The 14,431-nt window shown below is 52.6% G+C and overlaps 1 protein-coding gene across 4 annotated transcripts; it reads right to left on the reverse strand.

Annotated features, from left to right (window-relative positions):
- Positions 1-323: 323 nt before the first annotated feature.
- Positions 324-14,325, reverse strand: PTCD1 (pentatricopeptide repeat domain 1). Of its 4 annotated transcripts, none has more exons than XM_012759025.2 (9): positions 14,204-14,325; positions 11,621-12,105; positions 10,437-10,577; positions 8,085-8,303; positions 7,500-7,601; positions 4,864-5,565; positions 3,681-3,797; positions 2,720-2,902; positions 324-595 (listed from the first exon to the last, which is right to left on the reverse strand). In XM_012759025.2, exons 2-9 carry the CDS (start codon positions 12,077-12,079, stop codon positions 413-415), a joined length of 2,106 nt encoding a protein of 701 aa, XP_012614479.2. In that variant the 5' UTR covers positions 12,080-12,105; positions 14,204-14,325; the 3' UTR covers positions 324-412. The 4 variants fall into 4 exon arrangements, with proteins under 4 accessions (XP_012614479.2, XP_012614477.2, XP_012614478.2 ...); XM_012759023.2 differs by having other exon boundaries at positions 4,864-5,568; XM_012759024.2 differs by lacking the exon at positions 14,204-14,325 and adding an exon at positions 14,036-14,176 and having other exon boundaries at positions 4,864-5,568.
- Positions 14,326-14,431: the final 106 nt, after the last annotated feature.

Here is a 14,431-nt window from a genome sequence, read left to right on the forward strand (position 1 = left end):
TGTCCATTCTTTCAGAACAGCAGTCTGTGGAACTCAATGGGAGAGCGCCAGGCCCTGGAGACTAGACGTCCCAGGGACTGCATTCTTGCTCTCCATTGTAGGTGCTGTATGACCCTGGGCAAGTGTACTTGCCTCCTCAGTGATGGGGTTACCTCTCAGAGGCAGGGATGGCCTGACACACAAAAGTAGTTCAAACTGTCCTTGGACCTGTTGTGAATGTGGGCACCCTGGTCCCAAAGTCTGTCCTCATACAAGTGCCCATGAAATGCTGCAGCTCTTACTCTGGGCCAGGACTTTCCCTCATGCATGAAGCAACACCAGCATTTTCACTTGTCTTTTAATATAGAAGGGACTCCTGGGGCTCCCACAAAGTGCTGTGAGGCTAGACACTTTGTTCCAACCTCGCTCCCCATCACCTGCCCTCAGGGCTGCTGTCCACATCAGCCTCCCCAGTGGTGTCTTGGTCCCCCTTGGACTTCGTCCGGAACTTCTGCCAGGGGTGGGGGGTTTCCTCTGCTGACATCACTTTCAGCCATTGCTTATAATAGGCTCGGAAGCCGTCAATCTTCTCCAGGTAAGTGTTCTTCCCTTTGTACTGTAATTGGAAAGGCGTGGGTTCAGGATGCAAGAGGAGCCCCCTGATGGGAGTCTCTGCCTGTTACCTACAGCTAATCCCAACCATGGCAGGCCTCAGGGAAACTGGTCCCTGCTGCTTGCTCTCCTTGCCAGGCAGCTGCAGAGGATGGGGCAGAATAGCAGCTGATGTGCAGTGTGGGAGCAGCTTACTGCAGAGAAACAGGTTCCAGCTAAAGTTGCCGTGCCATTGGACAGGCCCAGATCCCCATCTGCCAAACAGTCATCTTCCTAAACGTTTGCTGCTGTGCTCCTCCACCCACAGGTGTCACCCCAGCCTCCAAGCTAGAACCACAGTCCACGGACTCTGCCTCCAGTCTGCTGAGCCCCTCCCTTGGCACAGCCAGCACCTCCCTCTAACCCATCACTGCTGCAGCAGTTGCCATGGAGAGGCAGAAAGAATAGAAGCAACAAGATATACCAGGCAGAATCCTAAAAACAGCTGGCAGGGGAATATATAGAGAAAACAGGCCACAAAGTATTATCAGAGATAAAGACTGTTACTACATGAAGATAAAAGGTTTGATTCAGAAGAGTTAACAATTCTAAACTTGAATGTACCTAACATAGCCTGAAGTACATAAAGCAAAACTTGGCAGAATCACAAATAGATTCTTCTGGGAAGAGACAAAAGAAAAAAAGTCACAAATAGAAATAAAAAAGTCCACCATCCTGAGGGCACTTATGAACACAAACCACTGCTCTGGGGTCTTCTGTCTGCTGCGCAGGCCCCTGGCCAGGTATCGGCCATATAAGGGAGTATGAGCACGGATGTTCCTTCACAACAGGGTTACACTCCGATAAATGCATCTTAAGTTGAAAATGCATTCAATGCTGGCAACACAGCATATGGTCCCTGACTTAACAATGAACTTCATGATGGTGTGAAAGTGACAGGCATTCCATAATCCCACCACAAGCCCATGGAAGGAGCTCCTTCACTTACGGTGGGGATATGCCCCACTTTATGATGGGTTTATCATAAAGTCAAAATATCATAAGTTGAACTGCGGTAAGTCAGGGATGTCTGTACATGATGTGAAAAAATAAGCTTGAGGCCTAGGATAGTCTTACAACATTTGAGTTTAACCTAAGAAGACCCCTCGTGGGCCCTAGAACCAAAGAGTGAAGAGACAATCCACTAACTAGAAGATAACACGCAGCGTGGAATCAACAAAAGACTATATATCCAGAATATGTAAAGAACTGAGCAATCAATGAGAGGACATTTCAAAGATGCCCAGCTATGCCTTCTGCTGGGCACACTCCATTGTTGTCCCCTTGCTCCGGCAAAGCCTTCAAAATGGCACTCCAGTGTCACACCTGCACAGCAGCCCTGACCCCACGCCCCATGGCTTTGTCCTTGCCGATGTGCTTGTCTCCCTCCCCTCTGGGCTGTGCTCCAGGTTGCTGTTGCTTTGGGTGCTCTGGAGATGCTCAGCACAGGGTCTGACTCAACAGCCCCCAAACCAAACCCCCAGAGCCTGAATAGCAGGGTAGCTGGCCATGACCAAGCAAATTCCATCACTGCCCTGCTGCTGCCATTCACTGAACAAAACAGTCCATTGAGCACCTGGCAATGTGTGGGCACCTGGGACTGGAGTGGGCAATGCAGGCAGGCTCTAGCACTGGAAACCTGAGGTTTAGCAAAGGCCGGGGTGACAGGCGCCGGCAAGTGAGCAGTGCAAGATGTGTGCAAAGGCACAGGGCAGTATGCAGTGGGGAAACAGCTGGCGGGGCGTGTGAGAAAGCCATTCAAGCAAAGGCCTATGGGAGGAGGGAGGAGCCAGTTGAGTGAAAAGCAAAGGGCACCTGCTGGGGCAGAGGGAGCACAAGTGCTCTGAGGCAGGAAAGAGGCTGGTGGCCTCATGGAAAGGGGAGGCCAGTGGGACGGGCAGAGTCAACAAAAGCAAGACCAGCCTGAGAGATGAAATGAACCACACAGAGCAGGACCAGACTTGCGGACTGTGGTCTAAGGACTTTGGGATTTCTCCTAAGGGAAGCTCGGCAGTTTTAGGCAAGAGAACGCAACACCACAGGCTAGAACCAGGGTGGGTGGGGGTGGGGTGCCAAGCTTGGCGCTCACCCGGTCAAAGGTGGGAGGGTACTCGGCTGCAAACTCCAGCTGGCGGATGACCACCTCATTCACCAGGACTCTGTTCCTCCTCATGTCCTTCAGGATGTCGATGAGATAGGCGTAGTCCAGCTTCTTGACTGCTGCGTTAATGAGGGCACTGTAGATGTGGGCGTTGGGGGTCACCTGGCACTTCTGGAACATTACAGACATCTTACAATCAGCAGAATGATGGCAGAGGCTGGTGCAAAGCCCGCGGCACCATGTCCTGCCTGGAGAGTTACCTGCTAGTCAGGCCTCTCAAGACCAGTCACCAGGAACAGGAAGGGCAGAACCTAATAGCGACAATGGACTGCACTCCAGAGGAAAGCAAGTGCCGACTCTCCCCTTAGCCCATCACAAGAAGTTGCAAAGAAGGAAGCCCATGCTACTCTCAGAGACCAGCGGACTTGGGCAGATAACAATGTGGGAGACACCACTTCCCTGTTCTTGGCTGTGGGCTTACTGCTGACACGTGGTGGTCAGCCTAAAAAAGCAGCCAGCATCCACGCAAAACAGCAAGAGAATGGTGAGCGTGGGGGACACCCCAACCTGACAGAATAAAATTCACTCAAAGAAGTCTCCGTGGGGGCTGGGTGGGTGCATATCAGAGCTCCTGGGGGCTGTGATAACTGTCCCCCACCAGGAATTCTGATAATCCCTGCTCTGGTCATACTCTCCATCTTTCTGGAGTGTTGGGGTCAAGGCCCATCCCTACCTCTCAGTGTCACCTTCAAGATGGGGACACCCATGGCTCTCCACGCCCAGCCCTGCAGCACTCACTAGGGTCTACTTTCTCCCAAATGGGACCGATGCCCATTTTACACTGGACACTGATCTGCTCCACTCTCCCTGCCCCCCAACTTTCTTCCTGAGCACTCCCAGAGTGCCCCTCAGCACCATAGGTGTCCTGCCCAGGCCTGGGACCACTCACCTTCATGTCTGCAAGCAGCTGTATCCCATCCACTGGCCTGTGGCACCCAATGGCCAGGTTGCAGAACGTCTGCAGGTTGGGGATGATTCCCTTCTTTGCCAGGACTGGCAACAAAGCCTGTGAGGATGGACAGTGTCACCGTAACCTGTAACCCACCACCCTGGCGAGAGCCTTTCTGGTGAAGCCCTTGGCTGGATGCTGGAGACCCCAGGGGCACAGCTCTGCTCAGTGGCCTCAGCTCTGCTCGCAGGCCCCAAGTCATGTCCAGTCTGCCCCACAGGACCCAGATCCCCAGAATTGAGATGTTCTGCACATGCACCCTGCCCGCCTCCAACAAGCTGTCCCTTCTCTAGGAACACCCTTCATGTCCCTACCCTCCCACCCGCTGCCGTGTGCTCTGTCAGCCACCCTGTGTTTGGTCCTTCAGGCTCTAGAGTGAAGGCAACAATGACCATAGCATGAGAAACGCTGGCCAAGGGAGCCCCTGGGCAGGGTAAGGGAGATGGTTGCCTGCTCGGCCTGGCTGGGTCAGGGAGGGTCCCTGGGGAAGGGGCTGGGTCAGGGAGGGTCCCTGGGTAATGTTTAGCTTGTCCAGAGGAAAGCGTGCTCCGCACTGTGGGCCGGAAGGTAGAGGCAGTGTCTGTCACCTTTGACCCTCTAAAGTGCCCAAGGCAGTGCTTCTGGCAAAAAAGGCATCCCATTAAGGCTTGTCATGTGAATGAATGAAGTCCCGAGAGGGCCCTGGGGCCTCCAATCTGGCCAATAAACAAACTCGCAGACATGAGGCTCTCAGAAGAGCGTCTGGCACAGAGGAAGTGTCCCGGGGGCGGGGGGAATAGTGTAAAGGGCGAGGACTCTCGGGGCTTTTGGGGCATCAGAGGCTGCTCCCCAGGGAGTAACACCTTGGCCATAAGTTCCCACAGCACCTGTATGTCTCGTGTTCACTCACCAGCATCGTGACATGTTTGGGGGCTGCCCTCCTCGCCAACCTGGGGGCTCCAGGAGGAGGGCAAGGAGGGCATCTGGCCTATTTGCCACTTGGCTCCTGGCACCTCACTCACGGCCAGGCCCGGCACAGGCTGCAGATGAGCCTGCTGAGCCAGGAGGAACACACAGACCAGCAAGTGAGCCGGGTTCTGCAGTCTGAGGCACAGAGTAGGAGTCTCAGCCAAGAGGCCCTCACCTTTGCCCCCTGCAGGTCTCCCAGCTTGCTCTTCTTCCTAATCAGCGTGTTGAAGAACGTCACATCAGCCTCCACCCGATGTGTGTCCAGAAGGGTCAGCAGTGAGGATTCTGCAGGGCTCCCCGGCTCCACCACCTCAGCCAGCAGCGTGAGGATCCCAATGTTGGGCTGGAGCCCATGCTCTGCCATCTTGCCCAGGAAGCCCTCTAGGCCCCCCATCAAGGCCAGCTTGTCAGCTGGGGTGCTCACCGTCCCAAAGGAGACCACTGCTGAGGGGATGGCCCCAGGAGTAAGGAGGTTGGCCTCCAGCTCCAAGGGAGGTGGCTTTAGAGCTACTGGGGTGAGAGCCACTGTGTGGCCAGGCTCTGCCTCAGTTTCTACCTGGGCCTTGCTGGGTACTCTGGCCTCCTGAGGCTTTGGAGGCCCCTCAAGTGCCTGAGAAGGTTCCATAAACAGCTGCCTCTCCAGAACCTCCACATGTAGCCTGGCTGACATGCTATCACCTGCGGCGGCTTGAGCTCTCCTCCTTCCACGCCACCTGCCTGCTGGGGGCTGAAGCAGGGCTGCCTCCTCCCTGGGCCTCAGGAGCAGCTCTGCAGCCACCTCAGGATTCCCCAGGCCACAGTCCCGAGCTGCCATCAACAGCAGTTTATAGGTGTGTAGGCTGGGCTTGAGCCCCAGACTCAGCATCTGCCGCCAGACCTGCTTGGGGGGAGACAAGCGTCAGCTCGATGCTTTCACCTCAGAAGAACCTCAGGCAGAGGTGGGCGCTGGGAGTCAACCGTCAGACCAGCCAGTCAGACCAGCCAGTGCAAGGGGCGTGAGGAAGGTGTAGAAAAGTGTCTAAACTGATGCCAGGCATAGCAACTAAGAATCTTCAGAAATCTGGAGCTCCCTGGGAAGCCTCCTGTCCTTCCTCAATTCACTCCCAAATTGTCCCCACAGTCTCATCCCTCTGTCCTCTCCCCAAGGCTCCTGTACTAGGGGTCTTTGCTCAGCTTCTCCATGTCCCCCCTAAGGGAGGGACAGCCAGAGAGGCTAGGTTCTGGAAGAGCCTAGGCTGACCTTTAAGGCTGGGATTCAGCAGCATTTCCCGAGTGCCAGCTAAGCACGTGGCCCCAGATGAGAGCCCAAGGCTCCGACACAGCCCTGCCTCCCCCCTTCACTAGCTGTGGGCTCTGGGGGTCTCGGTCTCCTGGTGACAAGAAATCATTCTCCTCTTTGCAGCTCCGCACCTAGTACATTCCAAGTGTCATCAACCTCTGATCGCTGACACTCACTAACGCTTTGCCGTTACTAAAATGCCGAACAGGCTCCCTCCTCTTTGTCTGCGGGCTCAACATGGAGTCAAGGGCTCCCATCTGACATCCTGCCTGTATCAGTGCGCAGACTGGGGCACTGGGGAGGGGCTGGTCAGGCCCCAGATGGGCGAACCTTGGCGCCCACCAGACTGGGTCTTGAGGAAGGCAATGGTCTCAGCAGCCACATCCCACCCCCACAATAGCTGCCAGAAGGGAGGCTGAGCAGCAACACAAGTGCTCTCCTGTGGCAGCAGAGTATGGCACCAAGATTCAGGCACTACTGTCAGGACAACAGTTCAAGTCCCAGCTCTCCCACTTGGTGGCTGTAGGACCGTAGGCAAGTTGCTTAACCTCTGCAGGTCTCAGTTGCCTCTCCTACTGTAAAATGGAGCTAATGGCACCTAGCTCAGGCAACTTAGTAAGTGTGCAACACAAACCCGCTGTTAGTGTGACAGATTATTTCTAACTAGAACAGATCTAGGCCAAAGAGTGGCAGGGACTAGAGTTTGGCTAGTTTTTCACTATAAAGAAGCTTGCTGATGGCCAGAGGGCAGCCAGCAGCCACTGCTCCCAGGGATTCTGCAGAGGGGGTACAAGCATCTGGTCCAGGGCTGGCCCAGATCACTGGGGCTCAAACCCTGTGCAGACCAACTGCCTGGGGGGCCTGCTGCAATGCAGAATGGCCATAGGAGGGTCGTGTGGGACTGAGAGCTGACATTTCTTGACTAGCCACCAGGTAAGGCTGATGCTCTGGTGTGGGGTCCACACTTTATGCTGGAGAGTTTGAGCTAAGCTCCGGGTCTTTCCAACTCTGAGAAGCCATGAAAGCAGTGGTGCCAATTATAACACTAACTCCCCACTTGGTAAGGGGGGTTGTCTCTGGGGGCCCGAGATGGGATCAGAGCAGTGTGTCTGACTTTGACGTCCATGAGAATCCCTTGGGATTAAACGCAGACTTGTGGGTCGCACCTGCAGAGATGCTGAGCTGCGGGGGCCACTGTGGGAGGGGTTGAATGAGTCCCCAGGTGACTGAGCTGGAGGTTTTCAGGGACCATGAATTTAGAGGGTCTGGGCAACTGCACAGAGGCCACCCAGCAGCGTGGGAGAGGCGGGGCCACCCTCACTCCGGCCCTCCGCTGGAGGGCCGCCCTCTGCCGGCCTCCTATCCCAGCTGTTTATAAAATGGGGGCTGTAGTGGCTGCTGGGAAAGCCAAGAGTGCAAATATAAAAACACCCTGCACAGGGCATTCCTGGGTGCTCACAGGATTGTCATTTTGTACCCCTGGCGCAGGCACATAGGGGCAGCAGGGCAGGAAGACAGGGCGGGGGGCAGACCTGCAGGGTGTGTCGGAAGCCCATCTTCTTGTCCTGGATGCAGCCCATGAGCAAGAAATTGAAGGTCTCCTCTGTGACCGCATGCCCTTTGTGGACAATTTCCTGAGGGAAGGAACAAGGAGGTCGCACTGAGAACCTGCAGCAGAGCCTGGACCAGGCCCATGCATCCTCAGGAGGTGAGGCCGGGATCTAGCTCCTGATCAGAGCAGCCTGGCTGCCCCCCTCCCAGCTCTGCTCCAGACAAGTCTGTGTGGCACCTCTGCAAAGACCACCCCAGTGGCCACTTGCAGCCCCCAGATTCATGGCTCTGGAATGGCACAGAATTGGCTTCAAGTTCCAGCTCCACCACTGGGCAGCTGTGGGTGTGTGGGCAAGGCCTCAGCTCACCAGACTCAGTTTCCTCATCTGTCAGCCTGACACCTCTGAGGACAGGGTCTTGGGGGATTCATCTGTGAACCCAGAGCCCAGAACAGGGGCTCATCCTCCCTAAACCTTTCCGCATGAGGGAAGGCAGACACAACAGCCTCACACCTGCCACAGGGGACTGGACCCAGTACAGGCACAGAAAGGAAGGGGTGTCCCCACCTTGAACACATCGAGGCACATCCTGAGGTCTGCGCACTTGGCCGCCATCTTTAGCAGGGCGTGGTAGGTTTTCAAGTTGAACTGGAAGTTTTTGGCCTGGAGCTGCTGCCGGAGCTTCAGGGCACTCTGCAGAGCGGAGTCCTTCCAGGGGGACTCGGCGCAGACATTGAACAGGGCTGTGTACGTGGCGTCCGAAGGCTCTAGGTCCCGCTTTTTCATCTGTTGAGATGAAAGAAACTCAGAGGTGGCACAGGATTAGCTGGACACACAGGTGAGCAGCCACCCCAGGTGAAGCTAGAGAGGACCCTGTCACTGCTTCCAACAGGCTAGGCACTGCAGCAGGGCCAGGTGACACATCAAAGCCCAGCTCTCCAAACTCCTGATCCATCAGAGGGACTCTGAGAACTGAGCACCCCGAGAAGGACCAAATAAGAAACCATCCTTCCCTGGGTGCTTGTCAGCCCGCTCTGGGCCTGGAGTGCTTACACTAGGGTCTTCCTGATATCCCCATACTCAGGCCTGACCATGTCCCCCTAGTTGTCAAGGGGAGAAGGGAGTGTACCTTTACTAACTGAAGAGTCATGGGCAAGTAAGCTCCTCATCAGGAAAATGGGGATGACACCATCGCCCTGAAAGGCTGTCGCAAGGGCTAAGTGGGAGGGCAGGGTGCATGTTGGGATTCTCGGGGTAGCCCCCAACCAGCAGCGGTGGAAGCAATGCACATTCTCTGGGCCACCTGACCTGAGGAGTCACATGACCTAAGGTGTATCAAGCCTGACTCTACTTGTCAAGCCTCCAGGGGACTGAGGCAGGTGTTCAAGGTTGAGAACTTCCTGGTACCCAGAGCAGGTGACAGGCTGCTAAGGGGTGTAAAGAGCCTGCTCAAATCCCAGCCCCAGTGCTCTCATGTGGAGGAGCCCTGGACATGTCCCTTCATCTCTCTGGGCGTCAGTTTCCTTATCTGCAAAGTGAAGATGGCAAGTACTATAATATTTTGAGGATGATGTAAGCTCTGTGTATATCCCCATACTCCACAGACATGTTCTGAGGACTCGCTACGTGCCCAGCACTGGTCTTGGGGTTAGCATAGTGGACACAGCTTGTCCTCACTGAGCTTCCCCTCTAGAAGGGAAACACATCGCAGATTAGTGATCAAAACAGTAACAAGTACTACGAAGGATACCTAGAAAAGAGAGGACGGCCAGGGAAAAGGCAACTTCACATGGAGAAACCCAGCAAACTCTACTTTCACCAAATGACCAAGGTTAATGTCACCAGTGATAAGTTAAAATGTCCCACCATAATGTAGGATGTTACCCTTGTGGAAACTGGGTGACTGGTATTTGGGAACTTTGTATACTATCTTTGCAACTTTTCTATAAATCTAAAATTATTTGAAAGTAAAAAGGTTATTTAAAAAAGCACCTCAACCAAAAATATTAATCAAAAAGGCTACAAAGTGACACAGAACAACAGAGGTTAGAGTAGCCTGGGCTTCTCCAAGGTGACAAGGAAGGTAGTCACTCGAGGATGTTCCAAACGTCAGGAAGGGCTGCTGGCAGGTCAACCAAGGGCCCTGACAGACACTCCCTGCTCTGCCTGCTCCTTGCTTAGCCCTGAACTCTTTTCTGCCAGTCAGTAGGTCAGGACAGCTTCTCATCTTCCTATGCCATGAAATTTTATTAGGTTTTTTAAAGGACATAATGTTTTCCATTCAACTGAGGACATAAAAAGAAAATATATATATATATATATAAAGGATATAATATTACTTTACCATTTGTCCCTGCAATTTCTCCCCCTTGCTTCCATCTAGAGACCATGGGCCTGGAGCAGAGTGTCCCAAATTACAAGAGGCCTAGGGTTCCCAGGGACTCCAGCTTCTGGCTGCAGAAGGAGAGGCGATCTCTCCTGCTAGAGCCTACACTCCTCTCAGGCAAGGCTCTTTCCTGACTCCCAAAAGAAATGGCATCTTGGCTAAGAATAACAAATACCACACACCAAAGAGGTGGGTGAATATAAAGCAAAACCATCTTTCAAGAGAGGTGAAAGCCCTTTAAATTCAAAGGACCGGCTCTAGAAGAAGGGTGCATGTATGCACACAAGTGGGGAGAAGGAACGTGACCAAACTGGGCATGGCAGTGGAAAAGGAAGGGGACATGCGGGACCTGTGTGGTCCAGGCAGGTGCTGAAGGACTTTCCATGTCATGGCATTTATCACCCAAGAACACCTCCATTTTACAGAGACAGCTGAGGCCAGGGAGGTGAAGTCACCTGCCCAGTTTAACACATCAGTTAAGTGGCACATTCAGGCCAGAGCCTCGCCCCTGCCGCCCCACACCTCACACTCACATCGTTGTAGAGCATGAAGGCCTTCTTCAGGTAGCCGACCCGCCCACAGCCCCCGATCAGCACCGTGTAGTTGCTCTCGAGTGGCTGCAGTTGCTCCTCCTTCAGCATCTGCCTCTCAAACAAGTCCAGGGCCTCAGCCAGCTGTGGGAGAAGGAGTGATGGGGAGGGGTCTCAGAATGGCCTCAGGGACCCTCAGTGGAGGATAGGAGGCCTGTAATCCCTCTGCAAACTGATCTCAGTGTGCCAATTTATAAAAGAAAAACAACAACAAATAAAAAAACAGAAAAGGACAAAAGCCCTGAATTGTTAAAGCAAATCCCAGACATCTCATCATTTCATCCATAAGATCTTTAACACATACCTCTAAGAGATTTCTAAACATAAACGCAGTGCCCTTATCAATACCTAAGAAAATGAACATTAATGCCACTGAATACATTGGGAGTTTTGGAGAGAGGATTAACATGAACTACTTTCTGTTTAAAAGGACAGCTCTCCAGGAGTTTGGGGCTGCAGTGAGCTATGATCATGCCACTGTACTCCAGCCTGGGTGACAGAGGGAAACCCTGTCTCTAAAAAAAATAAAAATAAATAAGAAAATAAAAGGACAGCTCTGTGCTGCAAGCAGATGGCAGGGACCCCAGGGACAAGAGTCCTGATAGCTGATAGGTGGAGGAAAAGGCCATGCCTGGGCATTCAGGGACAGGTTGTGAGAAGTAGTTAGGGCCGATGATGTTTTGGAAGGTAGAGTTGGTCAGAAAATGAGAAGAATGAAGGATGTCCTAAAGGCATTTGACCTAGGTGAGTGGAACCGGTTTGCCATTTAGTGAGATGAAGAAAGTGTGGGGAAAGCAAGGTTGGGAACAAAATCCCAGGCCTGGATCTGTACAGTTGCCTGTGTAGATAAGTGGAAGGGAGATCAGGAGGAAGCTGGACACATAGGCCAGGGGTAAGGGGAAGGCTGGGGCAACAAGAATAAGAAACTGCAATAGAGGGTGGAGGACAGGGGGACCCTTAAGGCCATGAGGCTGGCTGGTCGCCAGGGTGGGTGAAGGCAGAGAAGAGGAAAGGCCTATGGACCAGGCCCTTAGCATCCCAACATTTGGAGGCTGGGCAGCTCAGGTGGCCCCTCACAAAACACTGAGCCACCAGGGAACCCAAGTGTAGCCCAAAGGCTCCCTCACTTTTCCTTCCTTGATCAGGCGTTTGCACTGAAGGAAGTACCAGTATGGGGTGTTTTTAGGGCCCCATGATCTTGGCTCTGGTTCCTTTTCCTCATCTTCCTCGACACTCTGTTCCCTGAGCCGAAGGTTATAGAGCTGTGCTGTTGATTTGCGGAACAGTCTCCGGGAGGAATATTTGTCCGACAGGGTCCCAAAGTCCTCCTCCTCTTCTTCCTCCTGAGTGGCTGTGGGGTTGGGCTGGCTCGGTTCAGAGCTGAGGCTCTTCATGTTCTGGCTCCTCTGGCCAAGGGGCCGCTGAGAGAGGGAGCTACTGAATGCCACTGGCACCAGCTGAGTCAGCCACGCAGGCCCCTCCCTGCCTCCTGCCCAGCTGGCTCTGAGAGGGTCCAGGTATTGCAGGAGGGACAGTCCCATCGGGCGAGGCCCAGAGAAGAGCCGGGCGAATTTCAGGAGGTCCATTTCTGCCTTTCCTGTTGCTTCAAGGCCTGAAATATGTCCAGGAAAGAGAAGAGAGTCAACCTGGGTTTCTAGTCACAAAAGGCAGAAAGAAGACAGAGAAGTGGTTACAAGTATAGGCCCTGAGGTTAGAAAGCCTAGGTTCAGATTTCAGTTTTGCCAACAACCATCCATACGTCCCTAAGCACTCACTGCTCTGGCCTCAGTCTCACCTCTACACTGTGGTTAACAATAATGTTGCCCACAGGGGACTTTAGCAATAACTGGATGAGGGGACATCTACTATGTATACCATGTGGCACAGTGTTGACTCAGTATGTACTCAGACATAGAGCCAAGGCAGAGCTGAGTCTTGAGTCCCAGCCAGAACTGTGTGACAGGGCCCAGTATTTGACCTTGCTATGTCTCGATTTCATCAACTGCAAGAGGAGATATTTTTAGCACAATGTCTGGCATATAACAGGTGCTCAAAAATTATAGCTATTATCATTCATCATTAGGAAAAAAGTGTTGGCATTCCAGGCCTGAGTAAAGGGAAGGTAACTCAACGGTTTCTTTTCTGCAAAGTTTGTGGACAAATGAGCAAAAGCTGTGCTGCCCAACACAGTAACCACTGGCCACACATGGGTACTGAGTACTTGAAATGTGGCCCGTCTGAATGGAGATGCCCTAAGTGTAAAATACACACCAGATTTCAAAATTGGTGTATGAAAAAAAGAATGTAAAATATACACACATTAATAACTTTTCCATGTTGAAATAATATTCCATATATGCTGGACTAAATAAAACACATTACTAACATTAATTTCCCAATTTCTTTTTAATTTATTGTGGCTACTTGAACATTTAAAATGACACGTGCTTGCATTTTATTTCTATTGGACAGAGCTGGGCTGCACACTTAAAACCTTTTAATAAAAATACATCAGAACGACCAGTTTATAGCATGAAAATATTTTAAAGTCTGGTTATATTAGAAAGTTGCCATTGGATAGACCTCAGAAGTGATGGCAGATTGAACAGATTAATAACTGGGGCCCTGCAGGGGAGAGACTTGTTTGGGTCCTGCAGCATGCAGTAGGCAAGACTGGCCAGGTTGGCCTAAGCTAGCTTTGAACCTGGGTCCATGTAATGTACTAAACAGCTTCTCCAGACCAGCACCTCAGTGACACTAGTGCAGAGGGCCTTTACTGTTCTACATTCTTCTTAGAAGCATGGCATTTACATGCATTAATTAAAACACACAGAATTACCCCCCAACCCCAATGACATTGAAATAGATATCAAAGTGTTTGAAAAACAAGTTCTTGCTATATTAATATATATGCTTCTTTTGCAATGCATTTAAATAACAAGATCCTATCATAATTCCAAAGCAGGAATGAGTGTAAATGGTAGCTCGAAATACCACCTTGTAGTTGCTGCACAAACTATCTCGAACTATATCATTTACACTCATCCCCACTTGAAATTATGACATTGTTTCAGGCACTGCTAAGGCAATGGGGAAAGGAAATGCTACATTTCACACAGAAAAGATAAAGGTGTCATCCTCTCCTTGCCCAAATTCTTTAACCTACTCAGATTAAAAACCCCAATTAAAGCACCACATGTACTCACAATCAAATTGGTCTTAACTGATCAACACTTAAGTGCACATATAGTAATAACATTCATCGGGTGTCGGGCAGATGGGAGGGGGAAGGAGGAAATGGGTATATACACCCCTAATGGGTGCGACGCGAACCATCTGGGGGATGGACACGCTTGAAACTCTGACTCGGGTGGGTCAAGGGCAATATATGCAACCTAAACATTTGTACCCCCATAATATGCTGAAATAAAAAATAAACCCTGGAGTCACGCTGTCCTCCCTTGGAGGGACCCGCCGGTCCTCAGACGCTCACCGGGACCCTTAGGCCAACCCTGACCCCTTCCCACACCGGCCTTTAGCACCTCAGTCTCCTCATCCGACGCTCCCGATCTTGGCTCAGACACCCCCTGCTCCTTCGGCCTGTCTCCGCCCGGGTCCCGGGGCTCCTGAGAGTAGGAACTCACTAGAAGTGTCCGGCGCAGTGAACTCCCCCCGGGCCTCCGCGCCGCCCCTCGCCGCCCGCCCAATACCTGGCCCAGCGTCGCCCCCAGTCCGATCCCCGTCTAGCACCAGGTTCTAGTCCAGGTCACGCTCTCTCAAACACACGCCGCAGCCCAGCCTCGCGCAGGCGCAGTCCGCGTCGCGAAGTCACGTGCCTGAGTTCGGCTTGCCGGCTTGGCCCCGCGGGCGTTCGGCTGGCGACTAACCTGGCCTAGCGCGGCTGCGGTACTCCGCGCTCTATTGGCCCGGTCTGGGCA

The sequence above is a fragment of the Microcebus murinus genome, chromosome 19 (genome assembly GCF_040939455.1).
Source record: "Microcebus murinus isolate Inina chromosome 19, M.murinus_Inina_mat1.0, whole genome shotgun sequence".
Taxonomy (NCBI): Eukaryota; Metazoa; Chordata; class Mammalia; order Primates; family Cheirogaleidae; genus Microcebus; species Microcebus murinus.

Coding starts and splice junctions, on each gene's coding strand:
- PTCD1 (XM_012759023.2), bottom strand. CDS start 12,079: ATGGACCTCCTGAAATTCGCCCGGCTCTTCTCTGGGCCTCGCCCGATG. Junction 5,569..7,499: donor GCTTCCGACACACCCTGCAG/GTCTGCCCCCCG, acceptor TCTCCCCCCAAG/CAGGTCTGGCGGCAGATGCT. Junction 2,903..3,680: donor AGCTGCTTGCAGACATGAAG/GTGAGTGGTCCC, acceptor GTAATGTTCCAG/AAGTGCCAGGTGACCCCCAA.